This window comes from Trichoderma aggressivum (assembly GCF_033847375.1).
Source record: "Trichoderma aggressivum f. europaeum strain CBS 100526 chromosome Unknown scaffold_027, whole genome shotgun sequence".
In the NCBI taxonomy this organism is placed as follows: Eukaryota; Fungi; Ascomycota; class Sordariomycetes; order Hypocreales; family Hypocreaceae; genus Trichoderma; species Trichoderma aggressivum.
In genome coordinates, this window is record NW_026946393.1 from 344,678 (window position 1) to 369,068 (window position 24,391).

Consider the following 24,391-nt stretch of genomic DNA (forward strand, 5'->3'; position numbering starts at 1 on the left):
CGGTCCGTTTTCGGCGTTTTGAACCCCCGGGGCGTGGGGGTAGTCAAAGAGCTTTTTTGGCGCTTTTATAACTGTCCGTACGAGAGAGAAGTCGTATGTCTATCTGCTGATCCAGAATAGATGTTGGCATTAATAAAAGAGTACATGATCTAGATACTACTATTTACCTACCTGTCAGATATATGTATAGTTGTAGAAGAAACAATGTGTATCATTGTATGCCTTGTAAAAGCCGGACATGTCGAATGAATCAATTCTCCCAATGTCTCAGCCTCATCAACAACAAGGGTAGCCTTCAAATCAACTCACTATCTCCATCGTCTCTCCCCCCATGCCAATCATCTCCCGCCGCAGATCCATGAGTCAAGGCCCTGTCTCTACTCGTATTCCCCCACGTCAGTACGGAGTTTACGGAACAAAATATGCATACTTGACAGGCACAAAGTATTTCAAATCTATCGTAGCATCGCCGTGGGTTCCTTGCAGATTTGACATACACGCTAAGGCAGGATGACGAGAGGAACGGGGGGGGTTAGATAACAAGTTAAAAAAAAAAGGTCTCAGTTGATCACATCCCATGTTCCCGCCTCCAGGCTCCCGTTGCCAGGATTCAAATGAGACAAGGGACAGGGATGGAGTGAAAGAATGCAAGAAGAAGAAGAGCAAAAACTCAAATACATAGTACTAAAGATACGGCTATAATTGCGTTATCGGTGCCTTTGGAGACGTGGGAATTGTTTGTGTCATCGGGCGGCATGGCTTGCAGGTTGCATTTGACATGTATTGACATGTGCAGGGATGGAGTCAGGCAGGGTGGCGCCATGTAGCATTTCAGACGTCAAGAACATGTGATTATCTGAAAAATGAACAACATCTAAAATACCATTATTCTATGCATTGTAAGGAAAGAAGAAGAAAGCGAAACCCCGTCTAAGCTCTCAAACACAGGCATAAACATCACAAATCCAATCCAATCCAATCCAATCCCCTGAAAACGCCGTGTTCCCATGCTTTTCTCAACTTTATCCGTCGTTACACAACTTCACGATGCCACTTCTGCAAACCACGTCCGCAGCAGTCCCGCCAGCGCGCTCGGCAGCTCCTCCAGATTATGCACAATCAGGTAGTACTGGAAGGGGAACGTGTCCAGGTACCGCTCAATCACGACCCGGCTCTCGCCCCCCTCGCTGACAAACTTGGCCTCCTTGAGCTCCAGCACGCTGTCGCCCTTCTTCTTGCCCGTGTCGTCCATGATGATGAAGACAATCATGATGCGCTCCTCCATGGCCTCTCGTAGCAGCCGCCGGATGGAATCGTGGGCCGACGACGGCGTCAGGCCGTCCGAGAGGATCAGCGCGAGCTGCCACAGGTCCGATCCTCCGCCCGACCGCTGTCGAGCCGTGCGGAACGTGTCAATCGTCTGCCGGATCAGCAGCGCAATGTCCGTCCTGTCTTGGCCAAACGAGAACCGCTGCAGGACCTTGGCGCCCGCGTCCGAAGCAAAGGGATCCGTCAGCTGGTGCGCCGTGAAGACGTCGGCGCCGAAGCCCAGCACGCCCACCTGGCCGGCCTCGAGCATCGTCAGGGATCGCGACACCATGACCAACGACTCCATTGCCAGCGCGCCAGACGACGACTCGCCCATGCTCTTGCTGTCGTCCACGCACAGCATGATCTGGTACGTCCGCTTGGTCGGGATGCTGCGCCGCATCCAGATCTTGTCCCGCTTGTAGCTCGACGCAATGTAAGGGATGATGCGCTTGATGTTGAGTCGCTTTCCGGTGCGGAACGATCCCGACAGCTTGGTGGACTGCGAGGGCGTGAGAATCAGTCGCAGCTGGGATGTTAGCGACAGCGACAGGCTGTGGGACTTGGTCTGAAGTTCGGTCCACTGCTCAAGGCACTGGGGAAAGTCGCGCAAAGGCCGTTGGTCCTCCCAAAGGTGAGTTGTCGAGAGTTGGGCGGATGCGTCTTGGACGTCTTCCTCTTCCTCTTCGACCTTGAGCTTCTGGTCCTCTTCTTCCTCTTCTTCAGGTGTAGGCTCCTTGTTGTAGGCACCTTGTCTTGTCTTCACGCCAGTGCGACTGTCATCCACGTCATTCATGCCCGCTTCTTTGTCGTCCTCTGCTGGCTCACCGAGGTCCATCTTGTCAAGCTCTGCATCCTCCTTCTCGTCTTCATCTCCGTCCATGACGTGGCTGGTTGGGTCTTGCTTCTCCTCGTCAATTGCCATAGACTCATCCAGGGGCTGTGCCTCTTCGTTGTCCGCCGTGCCGAGAGCCTGAGTGTCCTCAGCTGCTTCGTCATCCTTTAGGTGTTGGAATTCGCGCTGGCCTTGCTCCTCGGCTTCTGGCCCGTGCTTCTGCTCGTCTTCTTCGGGGTTGGCATCCTTAATGTCAAGCTGTTGGCGGTGCCATTTCTCCAGTGCGTCGCCCAGTTTCTTGAACGGGTCACTGCGAGCCTCTTCTTGAGCATCGCCCTCTTCGGGCTTATCTACCGCCTCCTTCGACCGTGATGTAGCTCCCTTGTTGCCAGCGCTCGTATCCTGGTCCGCCGCGCCGTCTCCCATGTCGCCTTCATCTTGCTGAGCTGCCTTGGCTTGGAATTCGTCATCCACGTCCATGGAATCTGCGTTTTGGTCGATTCCAGAACTCTTGACATCGCTGGGTGCCGCATTCTCCTTGTCTGCTTTGGTCTCCTCTTGCTGATTAGGCGTCTGGTCTGGATGGCTCTCATCTGGCTGTTCTTCATCCTTCTTCTCTTCCTCCTGCTCGGGCTCTGCTTCTTCTTGAATCTCGTCCACGCCGACGTTCTCTTCAATCTCTTCCGCCTCGCTCACCTCATCCTCAACCGCAGTCTCTGGCTCTACCTGTTGCTTTGCGTCCTCATCCATCTCCTCATCATCAACTGCCTCCGCGTCTTTAGGTTGCTCTTCTTGTTCTTTGTCTTCTTCAATGTCCGACATGAGATCCAAGTCATCCTCATCTGAGCCCTCTGCGTCGTTTTCGTCGAGATTCATGTCCAAGTCTTCAGGAAGCTCCAGTGCGTCGTTCTCTTCCACTGTTTGGTCTTGGCGGTTCAGCTCCTCCTTGGCCTGCACGTCTTCCTCCTCTGCCCCTACGTCCTCAGCCTCAGGCTCTTCGGGTTCTTCGCCATCAGGCTTTTGATCTTGATCTTGGTCCTGGTCCTGGTCCCCATCTTCCGGTTTCGCTTCTCCTTCAGTCGCCATTTGCTCATCCTCCTGCTTCTGGCCCTTTGCTTTATCACCCTCTTGGTCTTTCTCAGCCTTTTCATCATCGCCATCCCACATCTTTTCATCGACGGCAGTGGGATCAAGGTCATCCACGTCACCGGCCTCCTCATCCATAGCATCCTCTTCCTCTTCCTCATCTCCCTTCTGAGACTTGTCTTCGTCTTCTTCCTCCGCGCCATCCACGCTGTTCATGTCTCCTTCCAATTCCTCGTCTGCCATGTCGACTGCGTCCTTTTCATCTTCCATCTCGCCAGTCTTCTCCTTATTCGCCTCTTGTGCAAGCTCAGAAAGGTCCTCGTCGGCCTGAATATCTTTGCTGATATCTTCAGCGCCTTCACCATCGCCAAGACCAGTGCCAGATTCCAACTTGCCCTCGGCACCTGATTTCTCGTCCGATTTCTCTTGCGGAGTGCAGAATCCCTGTGAAGCGATTTGCGTGAAAGCTTTTGTCATGCCATATCCAATCTTAACGGTAGCGCGATGAATATCTAGACCGGCCGTAATCGATTGTTCACACAATGCCGCGAATTGACTCAAGATTGGCGATGCGACGGTAATGGCACTCATTGCAGCCATGCTTACCAGTGGCTGTCCTAGATCGATTTTCTGCAAGGCGCGAATGCATTGCTCAATCGTCTTCTCAACGTTCTTCATGCGAAGCTGATGAATCATGGAGAGATAAGCGTCGCTATGCTTCTTCAACCAGGCGGCCTCATCCTCTTTCCTTGGAATCTCTGCTCCGGCTTTCTTTGCATTCTCAACAGCCACCAAAACGGTGTCACACAGAGTGGAAACTGATTCTGCAAAGCCCAAAAGATCCATTGCATGGCCTCGAGCTTCCATGGGATCATTGGTCGTATGGCTCCAGACACGAAGTTGCTGAAGAATGAAGCCAACACCAGGGTTGCTCTGAATAGCCTCGCTAACAGTTGATTGCAGCTCGGTTAAATCTCTAGTCACATCCTCGTGTAGCTTAGTATGGACATCGGACGTCAGCAGTGCAGGAAGGTTGGCCAATTCGCCCAGTCTCTTTGCGTGATTCTCAACGGTAACCAACCACGTCTGCAGCTTTTGAACCAATGCACTGTGATCAAGCTTGCCCAGTTTGCCGTGAACGCCTAGCAGATGGATGGCGAATTTCAGTCCTTGCACGGTCCATGGGAGGAAACGGGGCAAATCGGTGATTCCATGGCTTCGAGATAGACCACCCAAGCTTTGGAATTTACCCAGGTCTTGGAACTGGAATATCGCCTTTTTTAGTGATTCAAAAGCAGACATGATGCTCGCGAGGCTGTTTCGTTGAGACAGGGCGAAGTGAATAAACCCTTCCACGAAGCCAATGCTTCGCGCGACCTCAGAGCCAGTCAAATCCTCGGAATGCTCTCGAGCCGCGTTTCGGGCCTTTGGAGCGAGATCTAGCGTCTTGTGGAAATAATACTCTGCTTCGCCCAAGATGCCGGAATCAGAAAAAACCAAGGGCGCAGTAGAGGCAAGCACAACAGACAACGATTCTTGCTCAGCCAACTTATCTTGGCCAAGATTGTGCCGTAGACCCATGCCGCGGAGGTCTCGTAGTGTGTCGGCAAATAGCTTGCGCTTCCTAGTCTTCATGTGTTTGATCTGCTCTTTATTCTCGTCGGTCAGAGTTGACGGGGTTTCTTTCTTCAGCTCTGCCATTGACTCTTCCAAGCTAGCAAGATATGCGTCCAAAGACTGGGGAACAGAGCTGGTGACTTCAGGGCTGGCTGCGATTTTCTGCATCACAGATACCGTCTTCACTACGTTACCAAGACGTTTGTGCTTTTCAAGCCAGCCAGGCAGTGCTCCATTTAGCGACTCAACAGCGGCATCAGGGACGTCGATTTCGCCAACTTGGCCTGCCACAGCTGCTTGTTGAGATGTCGTCTGGTCAGGAAGACCCTGCTCAATAACCATTTTCATTTCCGCGCCCAAAATGCCACGGAATTTTCGAACGATTCTGAAAAGCTTCTGATGAGATCTCTTGGCGCTATCCCGGAGAGCGTTAATGTTGGTATCTTTCCAGCTGGCCATGAGAAGAACATCCTTCATTTTCTTATCGAGTGAGGCCCGGCCCTTCTGGATAGCAGCCTCAGCAGCCTTCTCGTAACGGGCAAAGTAGAAGACGAAATTTGTTAGAGCGTGGTAGATGACTGTCAGGCTGGGGTAGTCTTGGATGAGAAGTTGGAGATGGCTCTGCAGTTGTCGCAAAAGCGACAAACGAGTTGCGAATTGCCCAACGATGGAAGTCAAAAAGTACGTCTCCAAGCTCTGGATAAGCGAAACAGTATACTCTTGCAGTTCAGCAGGAGAATCAACCATGGAGAGGGGAACAGCAACGACAACTTGGTAGGCAATAAACCACCATGAATAAGCGTCCTCTTGGCATTCTGTTTGTTCCGTTTCGAATAAATTGGCCCATGTTGACAGCTCCAATCGTCGCCAACGAACAATAGTATCTGTCAGCGCGTTGTAGAGCGACAGAACAGCATACACCTTGCTCGCCCACCCGCCGAATTGCCATTCATAAACGTGCGCGTGCAGATGCTCTACCTTTGGTAAGATCTTGGCTAGGGGATCTTCATGGATGAGCTCAAGCACGTTGTTGCAGCTCTGAATGACGTCTGCTAGCGGCTGCATGTGGCCAATCTCATCGACAAGCTGCAGTTCGCGGAATCTAGCCTTAATCTTGCCAATGAGAATCACAAGCTGTCGGGCTTCGGGCAAGTTGGGGCTAGTATAGAAGCTGTACGACTTGTCCTTCTCGGACGTTTGCAGCCCATTGAGCTTGTCGTCAAGGAGGAGCGTTGTGCTTACAAGCATTCTGTTGTTCAGCTCACGATCAAGGTATGCCTGATTTTTGGTTTCATTCGCAACCCTGTTGCCCACCTCTCTGCTCAAGTTTTGAATCGAGGCTTGAGCATCCTCTCTGTCCAAGAAGATCTTTCTGTGAGCTTCGGCAACCCTGAGAGACATGTTGCGAACAGCATCCTTCTTGTTCCCTAAACTGACAGTCTCCTTGTCGGCATCATACGTCGGGAACAGCTCGTTAAACTCCTGTTCATCGATTTCCTCCTCATCTTCCAAGGAACCGCGGAACTGGTAGATGCTGCCTTTTGTCTCTTCTGCCTTTCGGTCTGCTTCAAGTTTCTTGCTCCACTCGTCGTAAAACCCGTGGAAGCATTCGAAAATAGCCTCCCGTATGCCTGGTCGGAAACTTTCGCTTCCTTCAACATTCACAGCAACTCGGACAAGGCTGAGGAATTCAAAGTTCTTCTCAAAAGAGGACTGCATGGTAACATCCCAGGTCGAGCCTCCGAAGAACGGCGTCATATCTAGAAGCTGGTATGTAGGCGATGTCAGCGATGAAGCTGCGGCTGCATCATATAGCGACAGGCCGACGCGCAGGCACTGCAAAAGGTTTGCAGCGGGCCTGGTCATATCCTGGTATGCTTCAAATCGAGCTGTAAGTCGATCTTGGAGCCTCTTGACATTTTCCTTTACCAATGCCAATCCTTCCCTGTCGACTGAAGAGTTGATATTGTCAGACAACTCCAGCGCCGCTCGAAGAGCTGGGCTTGTGATCGCCTTCAAGATGTTGGAAAATTCTGCATGCAGTCGGCTAAGCTCTGACTGCTCTGGTCGGAACACTGGCTGAACCTCTTCAGGCAACGGGCCCATGTTGGAAAGCTCTTGGCTGAGCAGTTCAATACGCTCATTTGTCTTCTGTCCAGTAAACTTGCTTTCAAAGGCAACAAGTGAAGATATCTTGTCAGAAATGCCATTCTGAAGCTCCTCAAAGAATTCTCTTTCCATCTTTGGGCGTAGCTGAGGATCAAAGACGCGGTCAGGAACGTAGAGCTTGAGGACGCCAACGCTGAAGTGAGTCCATGCCAGTGCAGACAAATATGTGTGTCGACCATGGTTTTTCTTCTCTAGCAGAGAAGCCATAGCCGGAACCAGATGTTGCTCGGCTACCTGCTGGAGATGGAGAGGCTCAATAGTTCTCAGGAAGTTATCAAAGAGATTAACAGCCATATCGCCGTTGGCCTTGGCCTGTTCCTCTGCGCTGAGATAGGCGTGAATTGCAGCTTCCTTAAGGCTCGCTGAATGAGCACCAAATACTTCGAAAATCAGCTGCTGAAGAATATTGTTCAGCTTTGGTAACGGGTCGGCAGCTACTTCAGCAGACAGCGAAGCGATATGTCGTCCCATAGCCGGCAACTCCACATCAAGCAATGCCAGAGATCCAAGACTAACTCCACCCATAGACTGCAGTTTTGACCACAAGATGGGTGTAAACGTTCCATCCCATGGGAATTGATCCTGGTGGACTAAACAATCCATTGACTGTAAAAGTGCCGCTTCTCTAGTGGCACTCACAAGCGATAATCTTGTTTTGGTTGGGACATTTGACAAAATGGAGAGATCTCGGAATCCGCTCTCCCAAATAATATTGGGCGAAACAGATCGAAGAACGTCAAATTGCCTCAGGGACTCGAATTCATTCGCCAAAAATGGCAACAGTTCGACTTCTTCGTCAGCAATACGGCTCTCCAGAGACTCGATTCCCGTGATGAGATCTTTGACCAATCCATCCGTTGCAACAACGCCGTCTCTGATGATTTTGTAAGCTTGCTCAAGAGTCTGCTGAGCTTTCGACAAATCAACAACAGAGGCTCCAGCTTTCCATCGTAGGTTATCAAATCTGGCGCCCAGTCGGTCAAGTTCAACAGACCGATCAAGAACTGACTTATCAGGAATAGGGATTGGTCTCATCAGGTTCCAGAGCGATTCCATACTCAAACCGGTGCTCAGTTTGAATCCGCCATCAAAGTCGTCCTCCAATCTTCCCAGTATGTAGGTGGAAAGCTGACGGTTATTATCGGATTTCGCAGCCAGGATCTGTTTCCCTAGGAGCGCTGTACCCTGTGCCAAATGGGCCTGGAAAACTGCCTCGTCAAAATCACCCTTTGTCGCAAGAGCAATTGTGCGGTCCATGTAGTATCGAATAGCTCTAATGAACTGAGTACCCTGGTATAATGCATTAACAACTCGTTCGACCTTGAAGCATAGCGCATAACTTACCTCCCAAGTATCATGAGACAGCATTTCGAGGCCGAAAAACTCAGTCATAGCAGTCAAAATTGAAGAGACAAACGTAGCCAACTTCACAGTAGAGTCCTTCGACACAGCTGCCACACGACCACTGATGAGAGATCTCTGTAGTCTATTTAGAGAGATCAACTTTGCCGAGCGAGCTTGCGTTTGCTGCGAGTCAAGAATGCTTTGGATGTGATACAAGTGTCGGTATGTATCATAACGAGCCGCATTCCACCTAGCCAAGTCGACCGAGGGAAGCATATTGCTGACAGTAATATTGTTGAGAGGATGGAGTGGCTATTTTGATGTCAGCGAATGAACCCAACTTCATTTGCAAAAAGAGATAGAAAATTCTTACCTGTGCATTTGCCAGTGCATCTGAGGCAGCACCAGCCAAGGTTGAATACAACTCTTTGAGAGATAATTGTAACCGCGATCCAAGTGGCGACTGTAGAAGCGTCAAAAATCCTTGTACGAGGTTCAAGTATGTGGTGCGTTCAGTTGTCCTGGAACTGACGAATCTTGGGAGAAGAGTAACGTCCTGGATAGAAAGGTTCTCCAGAGAAACCAGACTGGCTTCCGGGTCGGCACCTTCAGATAGTAGTGACTCCGAATATTCTATGGATTTGAGGTATCGTTGGAGAGAGCTCTCAACATGCGACATCCTAGCAAGGCAAGCATCCAGGACCGGCGGTGGAGTGTAGATGTGAATCTCTATGGCACGGTTCCTCATGGCACGAGAAAGCTCACCATGGCGGGGATCCATGGTCAAGAAAATTCGGAACTCAGGATGAGGCTTGACAATCCTAGGTTCTCCTCCAGGGCCGCAGTGCTCATTGATGCTGAGGAATCCATTGGGTTCAAGCAAAGAGTTCAATCGATCCAAAACGGAAGCATTGCACATGTTGGCGTTGTCCAACACCAGCCACTGGCCAGTCTCCAAAGCCTTGACAATCACACCATCTAACCACTCGAATCGAGGATTTGAGAGCACTAAAGGGCTGCGAAGAATCTCCAGAGCACGAGAAAGCGAGATGGACACTTCAGAACCGGCAGCAATCTGCTGCAGCAAAGTCTCTATCGTGGTTCGAATAGTAACGATGCTGTCACTATCGCCATTATAGTTGTCGAGCTGATGAAGCAGCTGCAGCACTTCACTCGTGGCCTGTGCAGGAACAACTGACATGACTGAATCCTGAAGGAAATCTCTCAGGTTCCGGAGAGTGGCATTGATCTCTCTCAGAGGATCCGCTTGTTCAAAGCCACCAACCAAATCCATAGTATCAATGTCTGCATTCATGGGGAACACGACTAGGGGCTTTCCGGCGAGTGCTGCAACATATTTCAACAGCACAGACTTGCCATATCCTGAAGGGCTGCTGAGAATACAAGGGATATTCTGCTTCACACAGAGCATGATGGATTCGAGCTCCGGGAGCCTTGGTACAATGTCAATACTAGGAAGCCTCTCTGGCTGGGAGTTCAAGTTCCTGTCTAGTAAAGCAAGACCAACTTGGCCAAATCGAGACCCGAGATCATGGTAGAAGTGGCGAGAGCGTGGTTGCCAGCTAATAACGTGCCGGAAAATCTTGTCTACTTCAGCACGGTCGGCTTCAGTGCGGAAACGCTGTCTAATTACGATGTCAAGGAAGTCTTCCACATGACGAGTCTTCAGGAGCGGGTCGGGCGAGCTCAGTAGGTTGAGCCATCTGAGGACATCTCGGAGGTTGAACTCCCACGGACTACCTTGCGCGCCAAAAGTCTTTTCGACCATAATATGGTGCTCAATCTGCGTTACAAATTGGATCAGCAAACTGATGATCTCAGCGGACAGCTGCGGGAAGCTGTGGCTGGCGATCAATTTGAGATCATCATCTTTGAAGACATCGGCGTATACAACGACGAACCGGTTGACGAATGAAGCGGGAAGTCCCTTACGGCCGCCACCCTGGTGGTGGGGATTCTGAGCTGCAAAGAGACGGAAGTTTGGATGGCGCTTGAACACTTGATCGAGTTCAGAGATGTATACTTCACCACGATGATCCAAGCAGGCGTTCAAACCCTCCAATACAGACTGAGAAGCAAGGTTCATCTCATCGAGAAGAACCCATTCGCCCTTTTGCATTGCTTGGAGGAATGGCGCATCTCTCCATGCAAAGTTACCTGCTTCTTCTCCCTCAACTGGGACATCCGTTCCAAACAGATCCATTAGATCGGTTTGGTCTGACAGGTTGATTCTGGTCAGCGGCCGGCCGCAGGCTTGCGCCAAGGCAACCACCAGAGACGTTTTACCAACACCAGGGCTGCCTTCTAACAAGATGGGCTTTTGGGTTTGCATCGCTCGTATCACTCTCATGGCGTTTAGACGAGTAGTTGGCGCATGGAAGGCAAAACTTGAAGGATTAGAAGCGTCTGCCGTCCGAACTGCACTGAATCCTCCAATGGTTAAGTGAGATTCCGTGACGTCGAGTTCAGGCTGAGTCTGGTAGGTAGCAGAAACATCCCGGCCAAGAAGTTGCCCCAGCTTGGTTAAACAGTCCACCCGTTGGCGGTGGATCGCGTTAATGTCTGTTGCCAAGATAGCGGATGGGTTGGCACCCAGGCTATCAATAAAGATAGCAGCGGCTCCATGAACTATTGATAGCACGACATCCTGATCTGCCGATGCATTGATGAATTGAACCCAGGCGAGAACCTCTCTCACTGAGAATGGAGCAGTGGCCATCGGTCGAAACGTAGCGCCAAACCAAGCCGCAAATCGCACCACAGCTTCAGCATAGCTCTTTGCGGCCTCGGTCAACTTCGTCCGAGTAATGTCGTAGATATCATCGCTCTCTGACAACGGGGGAACCCAGATTTCGGTAAATCGGTTTCGTAAAGCCGGGGAAAGCTCTTTCTTGCCAAAGTCACCTCCGGGATTCATGGTGGCAAAGAACTGATAGCCGTCTGCGCCAACGACAAATGAATTATCCACTCCCTTTTCAGCTAACAGAAGCGTTCGCTGAGGCTCAAGGACGGAATTGAGTCGTTCCAGAACCGAATCGTCGGCCAATGAGATCTCGTCGAGGAGAAAGAAGTGACCGCCTCGCATGGCCTCAACGAGAGCACCATCGGACCACTCAAACAAGGCCATGCTCCTGGTCTCGTTCGACGCAATCCTCTCCTTTGTCTGCTCGGGGATGCCATCAAGAAATGCTTTATCGAGGGATTTGTATCTGTGCAGCCTATCTGCCGCCGTCCCAGATACATCAACATTGCAGTGTCTCAAGACCTCAGTGACATCAGCGTCTAGTGCCTCAATGATGGCGCCCCTGTTTCGGATAGGACGCTGAGAACCAATGATATCTCCAGTCTCCGTATTCTGGTGAGCATTCACAATATGCAATTGTCTGCCCAGAATCTCTGCGAGCAGCTGGACAACTGTTGTCTTGCCGCAACCAGTTTCACCAACCAAAAGAACCGGCTCGTTATTCTGTAACGCTCGAGACACCAGCACATACAACCTCCTGATTGCGTGAGTCCAAACAACACCTTGCGCATTAGCCCGATGAGCAATGTGCTTCAGTTCTGGTGCCAGTTCTGCAGAGTAAAGGTCCTGGGAATTAAGGCTAACTTTGAACACTTTTTCAATAACCTCCTTGACGGCTGTTCGTTCCTCCTCGTTGCGAACTCTTTCGGCCAAAAGCATGAAACCATGTGCAGCAATCTCTTCGCGCGTGTCTGCACTTCTGAGAGCCCATCGAAATAGATCTCGAAGAGTGGCGAAGCTGTCTTTTTGCTCAAAAAGTCTGCTAGTTTGACGGAGTCGTGATAGTTCCTTGTAGACATTGACGATACGCCTGCAGTCGGGAGGTGAGGTATTGCGGCTTCGCTGCTGAAGAATGTATTCCAATTCATCTTCAGGAATGTCGTCGAAATGAAGTTCGAGGAATCGATTTCGGAACGCCCTAGATAGCACTTTTCTGCCTCCATAAAGACCAGGAGGATTCTGGGTGGCAAAGAGAATGAAGTTTTCGTGAGGCTTAACAACCTCCTGGGTCTCAGGAATTAACAGCTCACGGTTATCATCAAGTAGACGATTGAGAGCCTCGAGTACATCAGTCGGTGCCAAGTTCAACTCATCAAGAACGATCCAGTGTCCCTGTCGCATGGCCTGGACGAGAAGACCCTCCTGAAAGCGTAATTTCCCATCTGCCCCCGAGATGTAAGTGCCCAGATATTCTTGAAGATCGGTATGCTCGTGGTTGTTGATTCGGACGAATCTGTTTCCGGTAAAATTTGCCAAATATTCAATCATACTTGTTTTACCAGCCGATGTAGGTCCTTGGATCAGGATAGGGAAACGCCTGGTGGATGTCGCTCGGACAAGATTGAGAAGATTTCTCTCCACATAAGGAGTAATGATGTAATCATCTCTCTCGATAGGTGTCTGCTCGCCTTGAAAGAGCCAGTATTGTCGATCCCGGCTCTGGTTTTGAAACTTGACATACTGCCTGCCGTCACCCGGATGCTTTGGAGGCTGAGAAAGTAATGACTGCGGATTTCCATGCTTGTCCAAAAGGTGGTGATAGATTAGCGGCAGAAGCATCTTCTCAGAGTTTCGGTCCAGTAATGTCAAGAAACCCATGGAGAATCCCTCATACATTGCTCGTCTTAAACCATAAAAGGGAGCTATCGTGTTGACATAGCTCAGCACTCGAGTTAGCGTACGGAGACTGAAGTGAGGAACTTCATTCGCTCCGTCTACCAAACGCTTCTCCTCTGCCATTCGCTTCGTGTTGAGATACAGGCGTGCGATATCGTCTCCCGCTTGGCCGTTCTTGTTGCTGCCATTGCCCAAGTATGTCTTGATAATAGTGAGGAGATCCTTCAAGTCTTTATCGGGGCTTTTCACATAAAGTTCAGTGAACCTCGATCGGATACCAATAGGCAAATCTCTTTTTCCAATATCGGTCGCGGGATTCATTGCACCAAATATGCGAAAGTTTGGGTGCGCCACAATCTTTTCAATCTCTCCCGTTTCAGAGAGAAGGATGGATGGCCTCTCGTTAGGTCCGGTCAAGAGATCTGTAATGCTCTCAAGGGTGTCTGGAGAGGCCAGGTTAATTTCGTCCAAAAGAACCCAGTCGCCATTTCTGACGGCCTTTACCAAATTTCCTTCCACAAATGAGAATGCGAAGGCGTTTCCACCTGAGATTTGTATATCAAATTGCTCGAGAGTGCGGGCAAACTGATCCCATCTAGGCTTGAGTTCCAGCAGCGTTTGCAGCTTAGACTGGGTCTTCCGTCTCTTTGTGGGTTGGGAATCATCTCCGTTTCTCGCCTCAGCCTTCTCTGAGTGAGCCCGCTCCAACTCAGACACAATTTTGAGAAACATTTTGGGGGCTTCCCTCCACAGTTTGGATAGTCTTGACCACTGTCCTTTGGCAAGGCATTTTCCGACCTGCTCTAGATACTTTTGATTCTTGGATGCAGATATTCCCGTTGCCGAAAACAGATCTTCGAATTCCTCTTTCAGGGGCACCGCAAGACTTCGGACGTTGACGGGCTTGAAGCCACCCAAAAGGTCGCCCACCTCGCTCTGCTGTGAAAGATTGACCGCGATAAGCTTATGACCAAGCGACTCAGCCAACTGCTGAACGACTGTTGTTTTTCCTATACCAGTCTCTCCGACAAGAAGCACCGGTTCGTTGAGCTTGACTGCTACAGCGATCTGTTCCAAGAGCTTCTTGGCATGCGAAGTGCTTGCAAATGGTCGTTTTGACTTTTGCAGCCGGTTCACAGTCTTCTTTTTCCGCAACTGGACTCGTCCAATGCTGAATTGAACATCATTCTCTTCCAAAGGGGGTATATTGGCAGTCAAATAATGGTCTGCCCGTTCTTTGGACAAATGCATCTCTTCCGCAATGGCATATATGAGTTGTCTGCCAAGCTCATCATCCGGACAGCTTCCCACAAAACAGTCGACCGCCTCCATGAACATCCAGTCTCGCGTGGTCTCGGTTATTGGTTCGTCTCCAGTCGTCGAACCCGCAGCTAGCAGGCACTCCTGCAGTCGCCGACACCATTTCAACAAATCCCTGAGATTCATCTGTCGATCCATAAGTGCTCGTCCGCGGGAAAATGATCGAGATCCGCTGCTGACTTGAGCCAGCCGACCATAGACAGCGATTATTCCGGGAAGAAACTTTTGCAGAATAGGATGCGTCTGCAGAACCACCTCCTCCAACTCTGGTTGAACCATGGGCTCTGTATACAGGGATTGCCAGAATCGCATGCCGACAATGCTAGGCAGATTTTCGCGTCCGTTCATACCCATTGATGTCCTCACAGTCGCAAAAAGGCGGAAGCTATTAGCAGCTTTTATCCTCTCTCCTCGGCTCGGGATCAATAGTTCGTTTCGCTCAATGAGAGGAAGGAAAGTGCTGAGAACTTCGGTAGGGGCTCGGTCGAGATCTTCTACTAATACCCATCTGCCTTCCTTGATGGCTGTGGTTAGTACACCTGGACGCCACGAAAAGCTGCCCGGTTTGGAGTCCGTCGAGTACAGGCCTATGAGCATCTTTGCGTCTGTTTGCTCGTTCAAGTGCAGCGTAACCATGCTGGAGTACATGCCGAGTTGCTTGGCCATTTCGTGGACCAGCGCCGTCTTTCCAACACCCGGCAGACCATGAAGAAGGATAGGTTCGGGATTGCGAATCATGGCAGCGAGCCGTTCGAGATTATTAGTAGTTGTGGCCGTCACGACAAGGTCCGATGGGCCTCCAGTCGGTACGGATGGTCGTGGGAGAACGATGTTGCCATAGGACACCGCATGCTGGGTGAGAGACTGGAGTAAAGGCTGGCAATCATGTTCGGATTCCTGAGCATATCGCTTCACCTGCTGCCGCAATGCGATGATCTTCTTGGCACGCGCTTGCTCATGCAGCGACAGAAACCCATAATCCACCGATGCACCGTCGAAATCGGCAGTGATGGCATTTGCATTGCCGACGTGTGTTTCGATAAGCGACTCGAGTTTGAAGTCGGAGGCGTGGAACAGCTGGCAGAAGATGCGAATCGCAAGATATCTCACTGCCCGGCTCTCATGCGCAAACAAGCTCTGCAGGTACTCGGGTGGAATTAATGAGCTGAAAGTTCTCAGGTCGAAGCTGAAGAGCCTCCAGTATGTTAATAAAGCCTGCAGCAACGCATCTGCATCCAACCCCAAATTCGCTCCATCAAGGGTCGGCAGCACCAAGTGAAGCGAAGGTCCCTGCGCCGCTCCCTCTCCAGCCCTGCCGGAACATTGAAGAAAAGTCGAGAGATACGGCGCAAATGGCAAAATCCTGGCGATAGCTGATGCAATCAATAACCGGCGTGGTCCGTTGCCGGCGTTGAGAATCCATCGTGCGCAAATGTCTGAAAACACATCTTCGAAATGCACAAAGATTCTCTCTGTAAGTGATGGTATGAGCGCAGCTTCTGATACAGCATCGAAGAGCTTCGTCGACGACTGATGCTTGATGATTTCAAGTAATTCAGCGGGCAGATGGTCCAATGCAGCCGCATCCTTCAGGAGCGACCTCCTCTGCCGAGAGACATCAATCATGGCCATGATTGTGCTCTATGTCGAACGAATTTTCGCCTCTCCTCAATGCCGCTGTCGCGTTTCTAAACTTTTTTTTTTCTTATCAATGGATAATGAGCGCCCGCCAACTTTTTTTTTCCTAGTCGGGAACAAGGGTGCGGGAAGGAGGGGCACTCGGGGCTACGAATTTCCGGACCAATCACAGCCCACCCAGACCAGCAAACTTGAAGCTTTCGAAAAACTTCATGACAAGCCATCGCACGACAGCCAAGCGGTTCGAGAGATTAACCCCACGAAATCGTCAATTGCGAATTGCCCTTCGCCACCAATTCCTCTCAACTACAGCAATGGCCACTCCGTGTCGGTTCGCTGCGCGCAGCTGCGCTCGCCAGTTGCGATCAGCCGCCTCTCCCCGATCCTCCGCACAAATGCTCCGAGTGTCATGCACAACGAGACGGTACAACTCAACCGAAGCCGCTGCCGTAAACCCCAAGATTGCCGACATTGTCGACCAGATCAGCAAGCTCACGCTGCTGGAGACTGCCGATCTCGTCTCAAGCCTAAAAGTAAATAACTAGCAAAGCACACAAAGTGGCTGACCAAAAGTCTGCCATGCTACTAACACTCGACTGACATGGGATTTCTCTTTTTTTTTAATAGAGCACGCTGAACATTCCCGACATGCCCATCGGTGGCTTCGCTGCTGCCCCTGCCGCTGCCGCCCCCGCTGCTGTTGAGGAGGCCGAGGAAGCCCCTGTTGCCCCCGCCGAGAAGACTCTCTTCACGCTGAAGCTGCAGTCAATCGATGCCGCCGCCAAGGCCAAGATCATCAAGGAGGTCAAGGGCATGCTGGGCCTGAGTCTGGTCGACAGCAAGAAGTTTGTTGAGAGCGCGCCCAAGATGATGAAGGAGAACGTGCCCAAGGAGGACGCAGAGAAGATCATTGCCACCATGAAGGAGCTTGGGGCGGTGGTTGTGATGGAGTAGAGGAAACGAAAAGTAAAGGAAATATCAGGAGGATATTTGCATGATCTTTATGACACGATAGATGGTCGAGGTACATGTACAACAAAATATTGTGTATTATATATTCAAAGAAGAGAATTCTTTTTTCTATTTTCCCTTTGCATGATGTGGGCCAAACCATTCTCGGTGTTTGCCGAGTCCTGTTTCCCAGTTGCAAATGTATTTTCCCCAGGACCATGAATAGTACAGAAATTCTCTGGGGTATCTCTCAACTCCATGCATACAATTTTCATAAATCTCAATGTGTACACTGAAACACGCAACGCCGCCCAATGCAGTAGTCAACAAACAGGACAAGAAACTCAATGGCCGTTGCCATTCGTCGGTGGTTGGTGATGACACTGTTGTATCTCCATCTCCTTGGTGAAGTCGTCGCCTTCTTCGGTCAGCAGGCGGTCGTCGTCACCGCCAAAGTCGCTGGTCTCCTCCCACAGTTTGTTCATCTCGGCGTCCTCTCCTTTGGGGACAGCCCAGATCCTCTCTCGCTCGCGCTTGTGTCGTTCTCGATCCTCCTCGATCCGCTGCTCTACTTGACGCTTATCCAAGCCATGGGTCCCGGGTCGCCGCCGCGACTTTGACTCGGAGGCAGGAGCGTCTGTCATGTCAACGTCGCTGTTGGGAGATTCAAGGCCCAAATCGTCATCATTAGTACCGCGTTCCTTGATGACGTCCTCAATCTGCGTAACTGCTTGGTCTTCCAGAAAGCCCTTGTTCTGAAGGCCTATCAAGACCTGTTGCCGCAAAATTAGTCAACGGCACCAAAAGAGAAAAGGACGGTTGCTGAGAAGAGGAATGCACATGCCTTGCGGACAACTTTGACATTGGCGGCTCCGGAGCCATCATCGGGGGCCACAGCATCGACAACTCTTATGATATCACGCTGCATCATGCGGATGTAATCTGAGTGGCCATCCCGCTGAGCCAAGTCGAGAAAGTGCTCAATAAAATACATGATATTGGCGCGTGTATTCATGTTGTTCTGCCATGTGATATATGGTCAGCGTTGAAAAGGAAAAGGCAGAACAAAAACTGCCAAAGTTCATCACCACCATCTCAAACTCACCCGCTCTACTTGCTCCAGGATGCATGAGTGCAGGTCCTCATCCATGTCCTTGTACTTGAGCGCATATTGGGCTGCTTTCTGCGCCGAAGCAACAGATGCGTTGAGATGCTGCAGCTGCGAGCTGAAGCGCATGCGGACCTCGAAAGGATCCGCCATTTTCCGGGTGAATCCTCCGTCTGCAGGATTTGGGCACGGCTTTGTCGAGTCTGAATTGCTGCAGTGCGAGCGCAAGGCTGAGAGATGGAGTCGAGGGTGCGCCTCAGTGTGGCTTGCCCAGCAGCTCAACCCGGGTCCTCGGTGAGTGAACCAGCCACAGCGCTAGTCCGGATCGGCTTGCAGCGCCGTCGTGCTCCGTATTACTGCTCCGAGCTGTGACACTTTGACACTCCATGATATTGTGTTGGGCTATGATTATTCGATTGGGCTGGACTGGACCGGACCGGACTGGACTGGACTGGACTGGAGCTATTAATTTGCCCGTGCCATGCCATGCAACCCACGGCAAAGAGCCGGGACGCTGCATGGCCCCCGATCTAGGCCATAAGCCCGAAGTCGCAGCTGGGACTGGCGTTTCCAACGGTTCAGCCATGCCGGGAAGCCCCTGAGCTCAAACACACGCGAGCCTAAAGTGCTCCATACTTTGCATACAAGTGAAATGATGTTCAAGATGAGGTGTGGCTGTGCATAGTGCGACTAATCATGTTTGCGCACCCGGAAAGTAACCAGCGCCGCCAATTTATCTCGGCCAGAAATAAACCTGATACGAGATGCTTGATAAGCTGGCTGATGATATAATGCTACACCTCCCGGCTTCAATCATCCTATCTGCGAGTTCTACGACCTCACCACCAAGCCGATGGTATAGCCCTTTCACACACGATGATGGGCCCCTGGAAACTGTGCCGTATTGTCTGGCGGCTGTTTTTGTCAATCCTCAGTGCTTGGTTGCTTCTGGCCCTACTATGGGCGCTTCTCCCCTTCCCTTCCGGTGAACAAGACATCAACAACGGCGCCGACTACGCAACCAAGACCCTCCTCGGCGGCAAGATACTGCGTCGAGTATACTGGTAAGCACATGTGAATCAAAACGAATAAAGACCAAAAAGGTTAACCTTGTCATCCTTACAGGAAATCCGCACAGGTGTCCGATGGTTCCCGACAGGGGTTTGCGCTTGGCTATCATCTCAACATCTCCAGCCGCACCCTTGCCGTCTCGGGGCTGGAAAAGCCCATAGACATATTTCGCCATGCATCGGCTGAGGACAACGGACACACGGAAGAAGTATCTGCGACCGCACGAGCGGGTGACACGGATGGCGCCAACCTGCCATGGTTCGCAGAAGCAGACGCGCTCTTGCTCTTCTGGCAGATCCACCAAGAGCATGCGACTGTTCCACTAAGACTGGTATGGTCGACACAGGAAGCGGGAGATGTGCAAAAGTTTGATATATTGCTTAATGATCGAGAGCACGGAGAGGATGCGCTTTTGTCTCTGACGATGAAGGGGAACCACACCTCGACAATCAGAGCCGGCTTCTCACCACAGCCGCGTTCTTCATCGCCATCCAACACGTACCCTCTCCGTGCTGCGATCATCCGGGCACTCGCTCCATTCTCAATCATCCTCGCCGCCGTCTTCGGAGCCCTCGGGGGACTTTTCGGCATTCTGGTGTCCTGGATATTCAAGGGTATCTGCCTTGGGCTCGTGGTGTCAGGTGTAGCGGTAATCTACATGTGCTACTCCGGGAAACGCCCCCATGAGCTCATTGATATGGTGAGAGACGAACTACAGAAGGCGAGAGATTCTGAGATGATGAGAAGATGGAGAGGGCCGGAGAGTGATGAAAGGGGATCAGCGGGTAGCTTGGAGGAGCAGAAGAAAGCTTCCACTGAAACAGGCGACAACATTGTTTGATAAAGACTTGTTTGAAGGTAATTTAGCTGACCTGAAGCCTGGCGTTGACAAACCTCGTATATATCCATCATATAATAATCACTACCAATAGCCCTATGGGTAGGTAGGTACTTTCGCCCGAAGTTCTAAACTAAACTCGTAATCAAGTAACTTAGTGTCGGGATTTTGCCTCGCACAATAAAGGAGGCCTGCTTGGCTCAAAATTTAGAGACAAATAGAGGTGAACAAAGCAAATAAGACCATTATTTCAAATGCTTGTGATATCCTCTAGCACAACACAGCAACTTCATCCTGGTCTACCTCTGGCTTACAGTAGGTGCACAGTACTAGCCACATGTGGCGCCCATAATGGGCAGTGTCAGTCCGTGCTCGAAGTAAAAGTCGTGGAATAAATTCTCGAAAAAATGGCATACACTCATTTTCTTGTGCCTTGTAATAATAACAATAGTATCAACTCCATGATCGATCAGTATTATAGGTTGTCCATAGTATCAAAATTAGTACAGTACAGTAGTGCCCGTCAATCATCGCCCGTCTCAGCGGCGAGGGCGAAAAAGTCCGGGGCAAAAAGCTCAGGCGTGAGCCTTCAAGCGATGAAACGCATCGTCGGCTGAGCCATTAATTCATGGATGCCCTCCCCTCCCATTCAGCTCAACTAAGTCGGTCAGCCAAATCCAGGAGCCCAATGGCTTCCCTTCCGTAGGCCGCCGTCTTCACACACACACACACACTTACCAAGATCCTTGTTCCCTTTTTTTTTCTTTTACTTCCTATTTGTCCCATTCTGACGATCCCGCTGGGCAGCAATCGTTACGTTACGGAGACCAACCGTTTTAAAAAGGGGGGGGGGGGGGCCAAAATGGCACTTATTTTTCGGAATGGGCTCTCACTCGTCGTCTTTTGTATTTAAACTTGGACCAACTTGAGATGTGAAATAAAAATCCCCCCAACTTGACCGATTCTTTTATTTCTCTCATCTCCCTGTTTTCTCTTTTTCATAAAAAATAAAAACCTGCCAGCCTGGCAACGACTTGGGTGACCAGGACTCTTTCTCTTCTCTCGCGGCCCTTCTTTTCGTTGCTCTTTTTCTTTCGGCCACCTGTCACCGCTAGTGCTAGTAAACCTCAACTCTCACTCCTGAAAGATCAAGACCAAGACCAAGACCAAGCCGACAAAATGTCCAACATGCTGGCTCTCACGCATCACAGCACGCCCCAGCCGCCTCAGGACCTGACCATGGCGGTCTTGGGCTGCGGTAAGTCATGAAAAATAAAATGAAAAAATTGAAGCCTCGGCATCATCCGCTTCGAGGCGTTTCGTTTTTGACCATATTTTCCTGGGGCTCATACGAGATGCTTTTTCTCTTTGTAGGCACCATGGGAATTGCCATCCTCAACGGCATCCTCACCTCCCTGGTCGAGATGCAGGGCCCCAAGCCGCTGCAGTCTGGCGCCTCCACGCCCTCAGAGGAGTTCCCGCGCTCTCTGCCATCTCGCTTCATCGCCTGCGTGCGGACCCCGGAGACGGCGAAAAAGGTCAAGAGCGCGCTGTGGGAGCACTCGTCCATCCTCAAGGTCGTCCGCAAGGACAACCTCGCCGCCGTCCAGCAGTCCCAGGTCATCCTGCTGACCTGCAAGCCCTTCATGGTCAAGGAGATCCTGGGCGCCCCCGGCATGGCAAAGGCCCTGCACGGCAAGCTCCTCATCAGCGTCTGCGCCGGCATCACCGTCGAGCAGCTGGAAATCGCCCTGCACGGCGCCGTCCCGTCCAAGGACCCCGAGGAGGACGGCCGCTGCCGAATCGTGCGGGCCATGTGCAACACGGCCGCCCTCATCCGAGAGTCCATGACCGTCATCAGCGCCACCGAACCCCCCCTGCCCCTGGAGACGGAGCTGCTGGTCACCTGGATCTTCAAGCGCGTCGGCGACGTCGTCTACTTGCCCGCCCGCTACATGAACGCCTCGACGGCCCTCTGCGGCTCCGGGCCTGCGTTTTACTCTCTGTTCCTCGAGGCCGCCATCGAGGGAGCCGTCGCCATGGGCCTCCCCCGCGCCGAAGCAACCAGGATGGCGACTCAGACCATGCGAGGAACGACTGGTCTTATTCAGAGCGGAGAGCACCCTGCTCTTCTCCGCGAGAAGGTGTGCACTCCTGGAGGCTGCACCGTCAGCGGCGTTCTCGTACTGGAAGAGGAGCGTGTGCGTGGAACCATTTCCAAGGCCGTGCGGGAGGCCAGCTTGGTTGCCAGCCAGCTGGGTAAGAACATCCAGGCTGCCCCCAAGGATGACGTTCATCAACACTACGATGAGTAGGTATTTGGTCTGAGGAGGTACAGGTTTTCCCATTTAATGATTGTTTTAATGAAGAGGGAGCATTTAGCATGTCTTGCTTGCTCGGGTTGCCCAGTTATACAATAGAATACATAGAGTCATTGTTTTTCTCCTAAAGCATCGTATCAAGTTTTCCCCCCCAACGCCTGCTATTAATTCACCTTGTCAGCCGTCCACTAGCATCAAGCTCAGTCTCGATATGCCGCAGTTCTCCCCTTTCACGCGTCCTCCACTCTGGCCTTCTTGCTGGATGTTGCCTCGGCCAAGGTCTCCGTGGGTTTCCGCTTTCCATTAGATGAGGCCGAATGCTTCATGGCACGCTCATGGGCTGCCAATATCCTAGCATACTCTAATTCAACGCTTCCTAGCGTTTCTGACAGTTTATCGATCCTCTCGGCAACATCTATTTGAGAGAGAACTTCTTTGTTATGGCGGTATAGTCGCTGTTTGACAATAAGCTGCCACAGCTTTTCTTTATGCTTGTCTGCAGTTGTAGGAGACCCAACATAGTCGTCCAGCGCCATGGTTGGACGAACTGATTTTGGGAGCTGAGACATCAAATGCATTTCTAGAACCCGAGAAAACTGTCGGGGCGCAATCTTGGCCTGCAACCGAATCTTCTCGAGGTCGTCTCCTCCAGCGATAAGCCGGGGCAGGGGCCCTGATTTAGGGACAGTCACCGCAGTATCAAGGCGAAGCTCTCTGAATTCGGGCATGCTTCGCAGGAAAGCCAGGTCACAGTTATCTCGCAAGTCGTCAAAAGCTTCATTGGGATTCTCAACTGTGAACTCGTGTGTCTGCGGGTGGTCGTGGTAGTACTTGAAGACGGTGTTGTATAGGCGCGCGCCACTTCCCTTGCCCTGGAATGGTGGGAGAATGACAAACTGCGAGAGCCTCGTCCTGCACGGAAGCTGGGTCAGGTCCATGTCACCGCTGGGTAGCTCCCAAGTATCCGCTGGGGAGGTTGGCGGCGTTGGTAGTGGTGGAAAATAAAAGAAGCGGTAAACTGTGGCGTAGCCCACAAAGGTGTACGAGCTCTTTTCCGCATCATCAACGGACTTTTGCTTGCGGTAGAGGAAAAAGAAGGTCCATCGATCGGCATCTGATAAATCCAACTCTGTCGAGTCCAACTCTGGATTGTGGCCGATGTAGCTGCCCCCTTCGATGAATAAGAGATTCAGGATTTGAATTCGGCTGTTCAACTGTCTCACAGCAGGGTCGACAAGACTTCCTTTCCAAATCTCATACTGGCCATCGGGACCCTCGAAAGTATCGTGCAGCGTTCCTGGAGGAGACCAGTTGTCGCCAAGCTGTTGCGAGCTGCTGTCAAAGTCTGACCCCTTAACGAAAGCAACTACAAAAATGTTAGCAAGTACTGGTTAAAGGTAGAGTAACCCCACGTGCGAGCAGCGCAAACCTTTTGGCAGATGGCCTCCCTCTTCCAGAATCTCCACAACATCGGTGGGTTCCTCCTGCTCGCCAACGGGCTTGAACTTTTTGCTGTACGCAAGCCGCAGATGCGGGCGCATATCATTGGCACGATATCGCAGGTGGATCTTCAGGTCCTTGTAGCCAGATATTTTCTCGTTGTCGCCAAAGATGGGATACGTGAACTTGGGGTTGAAGGTCGCAATGGTCTTGAGGCCCGATTTCGACGGCGCCACGAGGCTAATGTTGAGCGCCTCGTTGGCATCTTGAAGCCCTGTTCCACACAAGTTTAGAAAGAGAGGAGTTGGTGAGGGCAAGATGAAGGATCCTTACACTCTTCGGGGTCGGGAAGACCAGCCATGGTCAAAGGGGAACGGAAGAGGCGCTAGATTTCAAAGGTACAGACAGTTACGTCGCCGGACCGCGCAGAAGAAATGCCGATTGTAGAGATAGAGAGCCTCTCGAATCATCCAATCAAGTAGAACAAGAGGAAAAGAAGGGAATTCAGGCAGGCCGTGTTTGTCGCAGCGAGGCTGGTCAGCTGCAATTCGCACCTTTGCCTTTGGCCCTAAAAAGCAGAGCGCGTCTGCATGCATCCTTGTAGCGCGATTCAATTAAGCTGCTGCATCTGCTGCTGCGTTGGTGCCTCATATCCAAGGCTTGAAAGCAACCTTGGCAAGCACCA

At 51.3% G+C, this 24,391-nt stretch overlaps 6 protein-coding genes across 6 annotated transcripts; 3 read left to right on the forward strand and 3 right to left on the reverse strand.

The window, feature by feature from the left end:
* Positions 1–1,042: 1,042 nt before the first annotated feature.
* On the reverse strand, positions 1,043–15,971 carry Triagg1_6747 (uncharacterized protein; the record flags this gene model as incomplete). The annotated part of the gene is made up of 2 exons (XM_062901405.1): positions 1,043–8,671; positions 8,733–15,971. 2 exons carry the CDS (start codon positions 15,969–15,971, stop codon positions 1,043–1,045), a joined length of 14,868 nt encoding a protein of 4,955 aa, XP_062754363.1.
* A 320-nt stretch (positions 15,972–16,291) lies between these two features.
* Positions 16,292–16,931, forward strand: Triagg1_6748 (uncharacterized protein; the record flags this gene model as incomplete). Its single annotated transcript, XM_062901407.1, has 2 exons — positions 16,292–16,510; positions 16,605–16,931. 2 exons carry the CDS (start codon positions 16,292–16,294, stop codon positions 16,929–16,931), a joined length of 546 nt encoding a protein of 181 aa, XP_062754364.1.
* A 341-nt stretch (positions 16,932–17,272) lies between these two features.
* On the reverse strand, positions 17,273–18,189 carry Triagg1_6749 (uncharacterized protein; the record flags this gene model as incomplete). The annotated part of the gene is made up of 3 exons (XM_062901408.1): positions 17,273–17,701; positions 17,746–17,949; positions 18,034–18,189. The coding sequence occupies 3 exons, from the start codon at positions 18,187–18,189 to the stop codon at positions 17,273–17,275; spliced, it is 789 nt and encodes a 262-aa protein (XP_062754365.1).
* Positions 18,190–18,912: 723 nt separating this feature from the next.
* On the forward strand, positions 18,913–19,948 carry Triagg1_6750 (uncharacterized protein; the record flags this gene model as incomplete). The annotated part of the gene is made up of 2 exons (XM_062901409.1): positions 18,913–19,100; positions 19,162–19,948. 2 exons carry the CDS (start codon positions 18,913–18,915, stop codon positions 19,946–19,948), a joined length of 975 nt encoding a protein of 324 aa, XP_062754366.1.
* Positions 19,949–21,124: 1,176 nt separating this feature from the next.
* Triagg1_6751 (uncharacterized protein) lies at positions 21,125–22,260 on the forward strand (the record flags this gene model as incomplete). Its single annotated transcript, XM_062901410.1, has 2 exons — positions 21,125–21,203; positions 21,320–22,260. The coding sequence occupies 2 exons, from the start codon at positions 21,125–21,127 to the stop codon at positions 22,258–22,260; spliced, it is 1,020 nt and encodes a 339-aa protein (XP_062754367.1).
* Positions 22,261–22,496: 236 nt separating this feature from the next.
* On the reverse strand, positions 22,497–24,067 carry Triagg1_6752 (uncharacterized protein; the record flags this gene model as incomplete). Its single annotated transcript, XM_062901411.1, has 3 exons — positions 22,497–23,632; positions 23,696–23,980; positions 24,040–24,067. The coding sequence occupies 3 exons, from the start codon at positions 24,065–24,067 to the stop codon at positions 22,497–22,499; spliced, it is 1,449 nt and encodes a 482-aa protein (XP_062754368.1).
* Positions 24,068–24,391: the final 324 nt, after the last annotated feature.